At 38.8% G+C, this 15,189-nt stretch overlaps 1 protein-coding gene across 3 annotated transcripts; it reads right to left on the minus strand.

The window, feature by feature from the left end:
• Positions 1-1,585: 1,585 nt before the first annotated feature.
• On the minus strand, positions 1,586-14,645 carry slc26a1 (solute carrier family 26 member 1). Of its 3 annotated transcripts, none has more exons than XM_040158403.1 (8): positions 14,492-14,645; positions 7,375-7,858; positions 6,947-7,153; positions 6,485-6,626; positions 5,969-6,200; positions 5,366-5,549; positions 4,480-4,767; positions 1,586-4,270 (listed from the first exon to the last, which is right to left on the minus strand). In XM_040158403.1, exons 1-8 carry the CDS (start codon positions 14,560-14,562, stop codon positions 3,695-3,697), a joined length of 2,184 nt encoding a protein of 727 aa, XP_040014337.1. In that variant the 5' UTR covers positions 14,563-14,645; the 3' UTR covers positions 1,586-3,694. The 3 variants fall into 3 exon arrangements, with proteins under 3 accessions (XP_040014337.1, XP_040014336.1, XP_040014338.1); XM_040158402.1 differs by having other exon boundaries at positions 6,485-6,731; XM_040158404.1 differs by lacking the exon at positions 14,492-14,645 and adding an exon at positions 13,076-13,218 and having other exon boundaries at positions 6,485-6,731.
• Positions 14,646-15,189: the final 544 nt, after the last annotated feature.

A 15,189-nucleotide genomic window follows, 5' to 3' on the forward strand; every position in this document is an offset into this window, starting at 1 on the left:
AATAACTACCATTTTTTTCCCTGGTGGTTTTGGAAATATGATAATTATGTTAGAAAATTATATACCATCTCTTCATCACCTCATGTAGTAATGAATATTTGTGCAAATGGTGTCTGACACAGTAATTATGGGAAATTATCCTGATCTTACAGGGGACTTTGGGTTTATTTTCAGCAGGTTTATAAGGAAATTTCATTACAAACAAAAAACAACTACAGTCTCCTCCTTGGATAGTCAAGAAGGAGACTGTAGGAGTTGAAATACTGTGTGACTTTTTTTTGAAAAAACAAAAGCATAACTTGACATTTCTTCATCTTCCTTTCTGTTTTCATTGCATTTCAAGAACCATAAAGGGGAATAAATGTGCTATATAGCTTAGCTAAGTGTAAGACTAGAAACAGTGGGAAACGGCTATCCTGGCTCTGTCCACAGGTAATGATATCTGCCTACCCGTGCCTCTAAGCTCACCTATTAACCCGTTATATCACATTTGTTCAAACCATATAAAAACCTTAGTGTAAAAACAACAACAATTTCCCCAGTTTGAACACCTCTGCTTCAGACTGTTTCTTTCACTACTGTGTCAGCAATTAAATGAGCTATACATTATATTGTAGTTGTAACATTTGCACAACATTTAACATTTTCATACAGCTTATTTAATCATTGACAATCTTGGTTAAGGCAAACAGCTTACTCTCACCATGTTCACAGTTAATAAGTAAAAGAAGGGCACTTAAAATATACCTGCATTAGCTACAAGCATATGTCTGTCTTTCTGTTTTTTGGAGGGGCAGTAACTTAGCCCTGTTGCACTGCTGCCATTCCGAATGACAGACCATACAACAAGACATACGGTCAGTATTTGAAAGTATGATAATTATGTCAGCAAATAATAGCCGTGATTATGTTACCTCACACACTAATGGGTAGTTGTGTGGAGGCTGACACAGCAGAAGTGTCACGTGTTGCAGCTGCTCAGGTTGTTTACACTAATCATCATTTTGTGAAACAGCTTTCATTTGAAGGACTTTTAAAGATGTAGTTGAATTAAAACAATTTAAGTGTTTGTATGTAGCCTTAACTCCTTTGCAAAAAAGTACTTACATTTTTCCCCCATATTTATCGTTGCCTAGCTTTTTAAAACAGTCAGTCACTGTTAATGTCATTTTTACTGTTAATTCCATTGAAAACTGTTTGCACTGAGGTCTGTAGATTATCCAAACAAACTATGACATTATTCCTGGAAAGACAGATTGCCCACTGAGTCATTCAAATGTCATTTGAAACTAACACAGTGAAGTTGCCGGCCATAGAAACCAAAACAATGAGCTGAAAGATACTAAAATGCTGTTGTGGACTGCAGAATCCAGTGATAATTTCCATTGTTACGAGAGGGCCCTTAGACATTTGAGTCATTATTATAAAAATATTGATTAGTGCAGCTTTAGTATTCCTTCCTTTGGCAAAATAGGCAAGGTTTGTAATTAGTACATATTCTTTTGATATCCTAAATGTCTGTTACTAATGGCAAAAAATTCAAAGACACAAGCGCTTCATTAAAAAACGTATCAGTTTAATTCAAGTAATGAACATTGAGGCAGTGTTTGTATATGGATGTTGAATGTCAACACTCTGTCTAAAGTGAAAGTCAGATAGACTTCCCCCAAAAAAAAAAAATGTAATTACTACCATGACTCAAGTTAAATTCATTCATGGACATGTTTGATGACAAAATAAGTGTATGAAAATACAAAACAATAATGTTCTGAACTTGAAGATAAGAATGTCTACATCTCATTACAAGGCCACTTCACCCGCTAAGTCTTTTTGACAGGAGCATTTTCAAATGAAAGCAAAAATGCATCCTTTTTGAATTATTACAAACTTAAGTTAGAGTATTTACATGTAATTGTTATTGATTGAATCTAGATTTAACACTAACAGGATATAACAAAGAGACAAAGTTTGCTCACATTTTGCATATCATAAAATATTTGATTTAACAAACCAGTGGCAGTGAAGCATTTTGACCAAATATGTGGCATCACCTGCTGCCATCAGTTCACTCAGCAAAAATATATATCTCAGAAGCACCAATGAAGACTTGTTTGAAGGCAAGACTCTCTCAGTGTGATATTGAGGTTGAGAAAGCATGCAGTCCTCATTAGTCATGTAAAGCCTTTCTTCCCGCCACCCACGAAAACTTCTTCTTTAAGTCAGGAAGAGTTTAACTAACCTTTTGGAAATGATTATGAGGTCCAAGGTAATAGTTTGCACCTCAGGAAATGTCACTGATAGTCTGTACTCTGGACTCCTGGATTAGAGTCATTATAGACTTTGCCAAAGGCTTGAAGGGATATAAAAAGCTGAAACAGCTTTAGTGACATAGTGACACAAGTGTGTATGAAAAACCCAGATGTTTATTGCACTTAATTTATTGATAGCACTGATGCTATAGATCAGGGTCAGGGTGTCTGTGATTCCCAACACCTACATTCAAAAATAAGCCAGAGGTGCTCACTCATATACAAAACCACGGATGCGTTCCATTTGTCTTTCCTAATACTCATTTCCGTTTCTTTCCTGACTTCTGCTTGTATTCAGCCAAGACATTATTTGGAGGAAATGAGGAAAATACAGGAGGAAAGCTAATAGGAGAAGTCAACAGAAATGACCACGATTGGAACAGACCATTACAGATGAACTACCCCTACCACAAACTTCAGTCCACTGGAAATCTGGGGTTTATAATGCAAAGGGGTTACAACAATCATATCACCTTGTCTTTATGTCTATCTAAATTTGAAACAGAATATCCATAACAACAAAAGGTGTAACAAATCTGGTAACTGAGTCAACCAAGAAATATGAAGTAAATGGGTATACACAGGCTGTAAATTTGAATAGTTTGGCTAGGGAAATTTTCAAGGAAAATGTTCAATTTTTCCACTTTTATAAAAGGGAAATTTGTCAAATTTGAAGTCATTTGTCAGCCATGGTAGTATTTGCTGACCAGTGAATATTTTTGCTGTCTCTATCTTGATCTATCCTTACTTATACTTAGACCAGCTTCAACAGTTTTCAACCTGGTTTCTATTGTTCTAAGGGCGGTGGTACATTTGTATGAATGACATTAAATTTCTCTCTGCGTCTGTCCGCCATATTATTTTCTTGCTAGCGATAGAGAAAAACTGATATTAAAATACCAGTGTATACTAGTGTCAGAATCAGATAATCAGGGCTACTTACTGTATATGAGCCTGGCAACATATGGAGGAGAAAAGAGGCCTTATGTACTCATAACAGGAGTGGTCTGAGAGGGGCCTTGGAAGGCACTACATAGATGGCCTAGTTTTGTGAAATTACCATATTTCCAGCTGTGAAATTCCACTTTAAATCTAGGAAAACAGCTTTAACAAAGGCTTGTTGGGCAGATCGGGTTTTATTTAATCTAAGCATTTAAGTGCAAAAAACTTTGAAAAAATGACTTTCCAACAGGATAATCTTCTTAATTGTATGTTTTCTTGGACAAAGCTCCTTAAAATGCAACCTCAAAGCTAGCTAACGCAATATTGTCGCAGATGGCAACAAAAGTCCCCCTAAAATATCTTTTAGGCTCAGAAACGGAAAAGAGAAGGAGAAATGGAGCACACTACAATATTTTCTCTTTTACCTTCTTCCTTCAGCTGTTCTATACCTCAGAGTCGTCTGACTGGCTCTCTGCTGCTGCAGATGTACGGTTTGCATAAAGAACTGCAGTGTGAACTGTATGAAACAGCAGGCTGCTCATATCTTTGTCATTCTTCCCAAAGAACTGTCCCTTCTGCAGGGTATCAATGACTGAGGTGTTACAGCTGGCGAGTAGCAGGCTCACTCCTATCTCTTTATATTCCTTGACCAGCCCTTTGAACGTGGCCATTCCTGTCGAGTCTATGAAAGGGATGGCAGAACAGTCTAAAACTATCGTGTGGAACTCCAGTTCTCTTTGGACAAGTCCAACAACAACCTCCCCATTTTTTTTATCCCCATTTGCCTGCTTTGAGGACATCTGTTTCGCCTTCTTCTCTGCCTTTCTCCTCGTAGTCATCTCCAACAATGGTTCTACTCCGACAGCTTTGTACAGAGATTTGAGGAAGGATTCCTTGTTGGCGAAGTACAGAGGAGCTTGGAAGCGGAAGACCTGAACCCGAGGTGGTGGCATTAGGTTCTTGTACTCCTCCACATCCTCGTAAAGATCAGAGTGGTTGGCCCGGCCGAGCAGAGAGACCTGACATCATACATCCAATTAGATGAGATTATGAGATTAACAAAGGCCAATATTAGTCTCTTACTAAATATTTTATATCAGGAAGTCATTGCTGATATGGTGGAGGTTCTAATCTCCAAGATTTGCAAAAAATTTTCAATAGTTTTTACTTTCTGGAATTATTGTAATTTTTATCAGCTTTCAAAAACAGGCATCAAGTCATTTCTCACCTTAGGGTTCTGGGTCTGAAAGATGATGCATATCAAGGAAAAGGCGATTCCGACCAGGAGGCCAAGCTCCACACTGATCAGAGCCGTAGCCGACATGGTGACAAGCCAAACAATCGTGTCGTTCCGGCTGGCGTGCCACTTATCAGGCACGTCCTTGAACTTCCTCAGTGCCCCCCGAAGGCTGACAATAATGATACAGGCAAGAACACATTTCTGGAGAGAGTAGAAGAAAGGTGCGAAGAAGAGAAGGACAAGAAGGACGACCAAGGCGCTGATCAGACTTGATACCTGATGGAAGTGCAGGTGGAGGGAGATGGAGATCGAGGAAGCGAGAGAGAGAGAGAGAGGTTTTATAGTGACCACTGTCCACAGTTAACAAACAGTATGTTTTGCTACTCTGAATGCTGAGGCTGTATGCTAGGCCTTAGAACAGACTTCAGTGATGTTCCTAGAAACCATTTCCTCATGCAAGAAAGCTAGAACTTGCTGTCAACTCAAAGAATGTCAAACCAATATTTGCCTTATGCAGAACTTTTTTCCAAAAGGGTTTTTGTAGGGCAAACATTGGATAAGTTGTAGAATCTCCGGGGATTCCCATTGGTCTAGCCCCTAACCGATTCACCATCTGATTTATCCATGTTAAGTGAATAAAGGTAGTGAGAATGTCTTTTCCAGATTTTTGTAAGTGACAGTGTTTAACACATAATAAGACTATCGTAAACTGGAAACAACAAAGATCTATAGTGTATTACATAATTTTCGAATGTAAGTGAAAACTTCACATTAATGTCTCAAGAAAGAATTCCATCTGTTTAAATCATCAAAACATAGACAATGATTGGACCAGTCATTAAAAATGACCATTTTCAAAAGGTTTTCAATTAACCTGTGTCTGGCAGCCCGTTGAATCCTTCACCATTGTTTTTGCTAGTGCTGCACTGGTGGTGAAACAATGGAAGAAGGAGGGGATGATGTTACAGAAGCCGATGGCAAGCATCTCCTGGTTGGGACGAACCGTGTAGCCGTTTTTCTTAGCGAACATCTCTGACAGCGACACAGTGAAGGCAAAACTAGAAGATGAAATGAAATTTTGTTAACCAATTGAGGCTGTGAATTAATCTTTCCCTTCATAAAAGCATGTGAAGAACATTCTAGCCCTGATGTAAACGTGCATTTAGTGATCATATTGTAATTGGTTAGCATCCAAGAATCGGATTTAATTGCTTTTCTGCAAGACCAAATTTACATTTCAAGAATTACAAAGCTAGACATGGTAGTGCAACTTGAGAAGATTCCATCATTCAAATGAGCCACTGACCCTTTTTTGCAGAATGCAAATAGGAGAGGAAACAATAGTTGTGAGTGTTATCAAATCTCAGTCTTGAAAATGAGGGCATGTATCCCTCCAAGATGGTAATTCAGCCACCAAACTGCATCCGTAACAATGAATATAAGAGACGCATGCTGATGCCAACTAGTTGTACATTACCTAATGACAGCCAGAGGAATGGCATCCATTGCCACTCTTGACATCAGACAAAAGCTGGGCACCTGGGGAGGAATGAACCCTGTGGGGATATGACCGGAAACACTGGAGCCATAAATCCTGCTCAGTCCCCCAAAATGGCTGGCCAGTGTAGCTCCTGCCACTACTACCAGCTCAGTTGGCAGAGGGATCTTTAGACGATCCTTGTAGCGTTCCTGGATCTCTTTCCCTGCCACTATAATTCAAAATTCATAGTGTTATTCCATATTGAATTTAGGTTTTACTCAAGGCCTTTAATACAATTAGTGACATTAAAGCAAATTTCCAGTACATGATGAATTTGTAAATAAATATTGGTAATTTTGGAGAAAACCCACTAATTTTTTTGCTATTGAAAAAAGATTGGCAGAACTTAGATGCCTCCTCCCATGTTATTTTGGGAAGTCTAGTATATCATTCATTAAATCAGAAACAGTGACTGAGAATCTTATAGGGAATATGTAAAATAGCGTTCTTTACCTAATATGGAGATACAAATGGCACTAGTGATGAGGTCACACAGATTGGTTTTGTGAATGTTGGCAAAGATGTTGATCCAGGTGACAACGACTGTGGCGTAGCCCTGGTGACGGGGAATCTTTAGACCTAACAGATATTTAGCCTGCACAGTCAGGATGGTGAAAGAGGCTCCTGTGGCAAAACCGTCGAGCATTGGGGCCGAAAGGTAGACAGAGACGAAGCCTAACTGCAACACAGCCATCATTACCTGATGTAGGGATCGAAAGGTAGACAGAGAGGCCGAGTCAGTAGAACATGGAAATTGAAAGACCAACGCCAAAATGTAATTTAATACAATTATGAATCTATAGTGCAACTAGAGGTCAAAAACTGCAAAGGGTACCTTTAATTCATATATAGAGTGTTTTATCTCATACAGTAGAGCTTTTGGACAGTCGAGTCAGAATACAACTGTTCCTTTACCTGGTAGACACCAGCCAGGAATGTAACGGCGGCAGCGATACTGATGGCGTAACACTCCTTCCCACACTGCAGGCCCATTAGCTCCACAGTGTGCAGTTTACTAGCTGTGAGGTTAGTGCCCATTGAGCCATTAAACACATCAGGACCAGATGTTTTGGAATCCTCATTGAGATCAAAACCGGCCAGGAACATCTCCCTATCCACCAGCTGAAGACAAACAGAAATAATCAGCAATCAATCAGTTAAATAAAACCTAAGTTTGTTTGTTTGAGTGATCAATATCCTTAACTGACCTCTCTCCAGTGACCAGTATTTACAAGTATTGCAATAATATAAATGTAGCAAGATCCTTCTGTGCTGTTAAACATTTCATTAAACATTTCATTAAAGGTATTAAAGTATGGTCATTGTCACTTCTGATCCATTACCTGTCCAACCATTAGGCTCATGAGGCTGAAAATCCCCACAGAAACATGTCTGGATGTCCCCATGAAGAAGTAAATGATGTTGGCATAAAATGAGGTGTATAAGCCGTAGATGGGCTCTACTCCTGCCAGCAGGCAGTATGCAATAGCCTGCGGTACCAAGATGATACCCACAATCAGCCCGGACATCGCATCGCCCCAGACGTACTCTCTGAGCTTGTATTTAGGCAGCCATTGCACCACAGGGAAGAACCCGGTCAGGGTAGATCGGACTCTGGGTAAAGAGCAGGTAACCCCCTGCTTCAGTTTGGATTTGAGGACTGAAACTATGGGCTGTCGCTGGCGAACCCGCCGTTCCAGGAGAGGTGGCGGGGTCGGTGTGGTTTCTGTGATCTTGGTGACCTCCTCCATGGTCTTCAGGAGGAAGAGGAGGCAGCACGGTGAGAGGAAGAGGGAGGGGAGGTGGATAGAGTGGTCAGCTGTGTTCCTAAGAGAACATCAGAGAGAAAAGAACAGGGCAGACAGGGAAAGACAAAAAGGGAAAGAGAATATCAGTGGAAATGACTTCAGTCAATAGATGAGACACTCTATCCTCCTGTCATTCCTTGTAAAAAAGGTTCTATTTCTAGTTTTTGTCTTTCCTCTGAGAGAGCTGTACTGCAGTGTATTTAGATCAATATCTGAGAGAGTGATTGAGAACCATTCACCTACTGTACAAGGCATCAATCCCAAATCACAATATAAGTAAATGGGTAATGGGTATGAAGAGACTGATGCTAATAAATAAACTGATGCTAATATTAAAGATATAAAAACCTAACAAACATAAGTTATGTTTATATTCACAGTTTCTTACCAAAACGCATTGTGTGTGTCCTTGATACTCCTTGATGCATTTCCTTAATAATAAATTGATTTTTAGATTAATTTAAATCCTACATTTTTTTCCATCCATGTTTACTGTTTTGCCTTGCTGGTCTTCTTCTTCCCTACTTTTACGGGTGCATTGCTACTCTTCTTTGCATTTTACTGCCACTGTCAATAAGTAGAATAGTTTGAAGCCACTGGCAGCAATGTGTTTCTAGTCACTCATGTGCTCGCCTGAGTGCATGTGCGTCCTTGTGCCTGGTAGAAATAAAATGGGGCTCATTCCTAAGAACATTACTTCGTAGCGCTACTAGTGATCAAAAACTCCACAGGGTACATATAGAGAGTTTCCTCTTGCCTAACTAAAATGACTAAAATTCAAATCAAAGTTTCTAACCTGGCAGGACTACAGGTTCTGCCCAGTTAAGTTTGACCAGTTAACATTTTGTATCTTAATAAATCAAATACAAAAAGTAAAAAATAAGAAAACTTTCCCACTCAAATACAGTATCAAATTTTACAGCTTGGACCAAAGCAAACACACTACATGTTCTCAGTCTTTTATGGATTCCTCACATCTAGTGAAGAATTGATATTGCTGCATTTTGGTCCTTCAGTTTTATGGTGCCATTTATACAGATCATTTGTGATTAGGCACATTCTCCTCTAAACTTCTGAGTCAGCCCTTTGTGTTAATGTTGATTTAGGATAATGAATAAAGTGTTACGGTGAATGACCCAATGTACAAATCAAAGCGTTTTACACAATCCATCTGTTCTGTTAAACTTCAATTAATGGTTATGCAACAATAAAGTTTTTAGAGTATCTTTCTTTGTGTAGGAAATGGAAAAACAGTTGTTCTGGGGTTAATTAGCTCTTTTCCAAAAGCACTGGTTAGTCAGTGACGGGTTGTAAACCCCTCAGTTGAACCTCCACACTGTTCCAGGAACAGAACTACTCATAGGAAAAAAAATCACTGAAATCAACTACACTGTAAACATATAGTTTTTATAAACACACAATGTTGGGGTATTTTGTCTGGTCTCAGTATTAATGCCTGTTCCATACAAGGTTATAATAAGTTATATTTAAATACAGTCTGGATAACCCTGGACTGAAGTCAGTGGGCCAAAAGCTTTATTATTCCAGTTCTGATCGAATTATCAATGGTTGGATAGAAACATGCATCTGATTAGTCTATCTCTTAGTCCACATTTATGCCTGTCCTTCACCTCAACTGCTACTCTTTGTTTTGACACTTTAAACTATTCACTATAGTGATACCAGTGCGCTCCTTGTCGATTATCTATACTACTGTGCTCTTGCATTATGGTCTGACATGTGGGTTGAGGCTGAATGAGGACAGGGCTATTATAACAGTATGCCAGAGCAACGGGAAATGTAAGGGAATGTCCATACATGGACAGTAAGACAACCCATGACCACTGTCACAATGAAATCAGTGCTTGTGTTGTTTATGGAAATTGGAAATTAGAAATTAGACTTTGCTAATCCCCCTTTCTTCTAGTGCAGTGATACTCAGTGCTCACCAAGCTTTAATCAGTGTCTCTCATGGCAGCAAATAATTGTATGAATCTTCAGCCAATACAAACAATAGACATACATATATATTTGGGCTTTTACTAAATTCCTAAATATTGCCACTGAATTAAATGAGAGGAAAACTGTCACCAATCTGAAAACACTGCTCTCTCATGGAGAAATGTTATTAGTTTTGCAATTGCAGAGTCTCATAATGGATTAATTTTCTAATCAACAAAGTTGCAAACGAAATGCAGAGAAACGAGACAATGTAGAAAAGGAGTAAAATGAAGAGTCAGAGCTTGCACCGGCCAGAAATCTAAACGACAACGCTGTAGAGGGGACTAGCAGTAAGACCCCATTTGGTCAAAGTAAACGGAAAAAAAAGGAAAGAAAAGCATGAGCCATAAAAGATAAGGATAGGAAATTTCAAGAAAAAATGTTCAGATGCCTTTTTTTATTTGTCCTCCACAGATCCAACCCTTTGTGTTTATTATGGAGCCACACGAAGTTTGGTACAGATAGTCATGTCTTCCTAAGGAGGAATTGTAATAACTGTGATGACTTTTCATGTTACCCCATCACCGCTCCTGTTCCCACATTCCCATCAACCTAAGCTGTACTATGTTTTTTAATGCTAATTAGCAAATGCTAGCCTGCCAATAGATGGTGAACATGGTAAACATTATACCTGCTAAACATCAACATGTTAACATTGCCGCAGCCTCACAGGGCTGCTAAGATGGCTGTTAGACTTTTTGTCTTGTTCCGCGTTACTGCAACTATAGTAAATGGCAGTTGTAAATTCTCTTCAAGTGTCATTCACCAATGTACTGTTTGTTTTATTATGAACCAATCCTATTCAGTGTTACATAATGGTCCAAGTTCTGGGCCAGTGGGTTTCCACAGAAGATTATACCACAAAAATGGTCAGTCGGCTTTAATAACCCATAACTGACACTAACAACCCACACTTTGTGAAATGAAATAAAGTGATCGACACATTCATGACTTTCTTATATGAAGTTTATGATCGGTGGCTCGCAGAAGGCCGTTCTCACAAGGCTCTTTGTTTTCAGGAGCAGCTGCGTCTCAGCTGAGATAGCCATGTCAAAGAAATCATAAAACCCTTACAATGACATGTTATCAGCCTCTGCCACCACAACACTGGTATGCCGTGATTAAGACTTCCAGCCCTGGCAACACTCACGGACTGATAAGACAGAAGGTTTTTTTGATGTTCACTTACATCAGATTTGTTGTTTTGAAGGAATTGTGATTATTTTGGTACTGATGACAGATTTAAGTTTCATCATGTTTTCTTCTTCTTCTTGCTTGCTATTCCTAGGCAGTTTTTCTTCGCAGGACAATCATTGTTCACTTTGAACAGAAATTGGCCCTTTAAACCAACCAATACAGAGCCCAGTCTGTATTCATATGTGACTAATAAATCCCACCTGACTTTTTTTAACTGATAAAAGACACAGGAGACAAAAAAATGAGCCTATGTAGCTTTGAGCTATAATACATAAAATCAAAGAACATCCTCCAATAAGAGAGCAAGAACACAAGAACTACGTTTTATTTGTGTTGAACACTCCCACCAAACAGATCAAATCTGCCCACCTAAACAAGGTTTTCTTTCAAGTGGGGAAACACAGACACCTGATTAACTGATGAACACGACAGGAGTCACACTGAGGACTTCTTTGTACCAAAACTCTTAATTTATTTATGTGTCAACCCTGAACAGCACTGGAAACAATTGATTAAAGTGGCTCCTGTAACCCGTTTCTAATCAATGTTCCCTGCCTTTAATCATGCGATACAAAAGCACCCAACCACTGCTCGGAAATGAATCTTTTCTATCCAACTGTGTTAAAAGTCTACAGGAGTGAAAATAGCTTATCTATAACAGATATCATGTGACAGTTGTGAAAGGTGACTCATCCTGAGCTACCAAAATAACAAAATGACATCTAGCAGATACTTGGTGAGATTTTTTTTTTTAAACCACCTCAAATCAAGTAATGTAAAGTCTTCAATATCAGAGGAACAGAAACATTTTTTCTTTTCAAATTGAATGCACTGCGTCAGCCTAAAAGTCAGGTTCCTCGATCTTGTCTTGAATTTGGCAAATTTGTCTTCCATGACTGCAAATTAGAGTCTATAAAGGATTAACAGCAGAAAATAACGAGTTACTGTTTATTATATTAGTTTATATTAGGCATGTGCAAATATAGAGAGAATTTTATAGTATGGTTGTGTTGGCCAAAAGTATCAAGACATGTATCATTCATTTAAGTACCTTGGAACATAAAGCATTTAAGTGACATTTTAAAAACTTTTAGGGTCAGTCTACATGCTGAGTCTGCAAAAGCAATAAAAAAAGAAAAAAAGAAAAAACAGAAATAAAGATACAACATGATGTAACCATGAGAGCTGTAAGTTCACCTCCTGACAACCGTCGGAAAAATTTGCACAAGCATAAATGAGATAAATGCTTGGCTGTTGCTGTTTAGAAAACAGGTTTGCAAAGATGTTTGTTGAAATGGACTTGAAGAGCCGACAGTCAACTGGCAGTGAGTTCTACTTGAATGTCTTACTCAAGTGCTGGAATTTAATTTTACCCAAGAAAACATAGGATGCCTCATATTGAAAATGACTCATGTAAAAAGACAAAACTTGCTCTTTTGAAGACCACTTTGAGGAACAGTTGTCAAGGTCTCATGTGGACCAAACGACACTTTTCCAATGCAGTGATGCCATCCAAAATGGAGTGAAGACCACCTTTCCCCTATCAAAGACTGAAAATCAAAGCAAACTGAAATGGGAAATCCTTCTGCAATACCTCAGTGAGGTCCATCAGTCCTCCAGTTAAGTTAAATCAATACTCGAGTAAAGGAGAATTAATGATTTTAAAAACACTTCAAATAGTACACGAAAAAAATTGTAAACGGGACTGCAGGTTTAAAAAAGAACCTACTGTCTATCACATTCAAATATATTCTTTGAATAACTTTTGAAACAACTTGTATGCTCTATGTGCTGTAGACATCTTTTCACCTGCAGCTTATCACTATCACTTATCAACTGTGGGAAGCAACACAACAGTATCAACAACATTGTCTACTCTTCACCACTAGTAATATTAATGATCTATTCTTTAGATGTTTTACTAAATTTCCAGCTGACATAGAAACCTACTTTGAAAGCATCATTGGTCCCTTCTTAGATAAATCCAAATGATAAAGAACACACTGTCCCTGTCAGCAAAGTGTGATAACGTACTCACCTGCGGAATAACCACCACTGGGACAAACAGGACCACAGGTCTCTAATGTTTTGAGTTAAAATCAGCTCTGTTGACTGCCTTAACTCATTCTCTGCCTGTCTCTCTCGCTTCTTTTACACTCTCTACGTCTCTCTTTCTCTCTCTGATGTCATTCAGCCATCAGACAGCAGTAGATATGAGTGTGATCTCTGCTGGATAAATAGTAAGATAAGACCAGCCCTTTGCTCACCCTCACAGATTCTCCTATTGGTTTGATCACTGGAAGTGGGTGGGACTCTGGAAAGCATACTTCTGTGTGTGTGTGTGTGTGTGTGTGTGTGTGTGTGTGTGTGCGCGTGCATATAGAAGAGGGCAGCTCTGTGCAAGAGTTTATACGAAGTCCATTTTTTACTGGATCACACTGTTTATCGGCCCTGCAGCAGGCCTGGGGCCTGTGATCATGTTTGCAAAGTGAAAATGAGCACAGACTCGTGTGTCAGCATGTCATACTGTTTAAATACATCCTGTAGACGGAATGGATTACAATGCAAACAGAAGATAAGGCCTTCCTGAGGTGAAACAAGCAAAGAAATGCCGCTGTTATCTGCGATAACAGTGCGGGAAAAAAACCTAAATATGTCTTTTAAAATCCACTCATATCAGACATGATTTAACTGTTATCTGTATACCAAAAGTGGAAGTATTTGTATCTGGATATAGACTAACACACGTGCAAGTTTAAATACAGGTAAAAGTGTGTAATACTTCAAAAGTTATTCAATGTTTCTAAAAATGAAATATGAACAAATAATTAGAAGTGTTAGCAATGTATCTTGCAAAAATCTGACCCACATTTATTTTGTAATAAAAAGTAAATAAAAGGTATCAATACTCTCCTATATGTAGTTGTTTAAAAAGTGGCTTTACAGACTGCTACTTTTTCATTCAGCCACAGTAATTTTGCCACCTCAATACACATTAAATAAATGTTGACATCTAAAGAAGTGCATATTGTGCCTCTGAATAAACAAGAAGTGGGACATTTCATTATAAGCACAATTTGATTTTAAAAAAAAGAGATAACTACCTGATAACTAGAAAATTTACTTTTTAAATTTTAAATTTTTTTAATCTTCCTCTGATACGCTCAGTCACAGTTGAGTTTTGGTCCAATGTGTGTTGTCAATCGCTGTGTGTAGTTAACATGATAATATCAATGCACAATAAGATCATAGTTTCCCTTCCTGCTGACAAAAACCACTCCTCCATTTCCATGTGAGAGGATTACTGCACTGCCCCTTTAAATCCACCGGCAGCATCCATCTGTCTGCACATCTGCTCCACCGTCTACGAGCTACATCACCCGTTGATCACGAGTTTCGGACACAGATTGTTTGTTTTTCTGGTTAAAAACAAGTAAAATAATGGAGGACTCACCCAGAGAGGAGCAGCTTGAATGCGACCTGCAGGCAACATCGGCCATCCCTCCCTGAGTGGCGCCTCCTCATCCACCATCAGTCTGTTTTTCCCGATACTCTGCTCCACTCTGCTGCTCAATGACTGCATCTTGCTTCTTCCTGTTTCCTTCTGCAAAGCATGATGGGAGGGATAACCCCTAACCCCCCCCCCCCCTCGATCGTGTCTGCCGATTGGAGCCAAGTGGGGGGGGGGGCGGTTGGCTGTGGATGATGATTACCATGGTGACTAAGCTCCTGCTAATATGTGTGTGTGTGTGTGTGTGTGTGTGTGTGTGTGTGTGTGTGCATAGATGATGTCCTCTCAGGATAAAATTCGAAAAAACAACTGTTACACACTTGTACATGAATTTATAGCAATGTTGGATTGAAACATTACAACAACACATAACAATGTTTCAATGTACAAAAAACTGCATTTTTATATTCAGTTCATAAAAGCTTCCATTTGGTGTATTTAGGTGTTTCCTTTTAAAATCTGAGATGCATCCCAAGGTATCAATAATGTTATATACCCTAACGGTCAAAAGTTTTAGAACACCCCCATTTTTCTAGTTCTTATTGAAATTTAAGCAATTAATGTCCAGTGAATAACCTTAAATGGTAAAAAGGTCAGCAGTAAACTGCCCATGGGAAAAAAAAAAAGTTTAGGTCACCAAA

This window comes from Xiphias gladius, chromosome 20 (genome assembly GCF_016859285.1).
Source record: "Xiphias gladius isolate SHS-SW01 ecotype Sanya breed wild chromosome 20, ASM1685928v1, whole genome shotgun sequence".
Lineage (NCBI taxonomy): Eukaryota > Metazoa > Chordata > Actinopteri > Istiophoriformes > Xiphiidae > Xiphias > Xiphias gladius.

Excerpts from the sequence above, each read along its gene's own strand:
- slc26a1 (XM_040158402.1), bottom strand. The coding sequence starts at position 14,562 with ATGAGGAGGCGCCACTCAGGGAGGGATGGCCGATGTTGCCTGCAGGTC. Across the intron at positions 6,201-6,484 it reads CATTTGTATCTCCATATTAG|TGGCAGGGAAAGAGATCCAG; the intron begins GTAAAGAACGCT and ends TTTGAATTATAG. Across the intron at positions 4,768-5,365 it reads CAACGGGCTGCCAGACACAG|GTATCAAGTCTGATCAGCGC; the intron begins GTTAATTGAAAA and ends CACTTCCATCAG.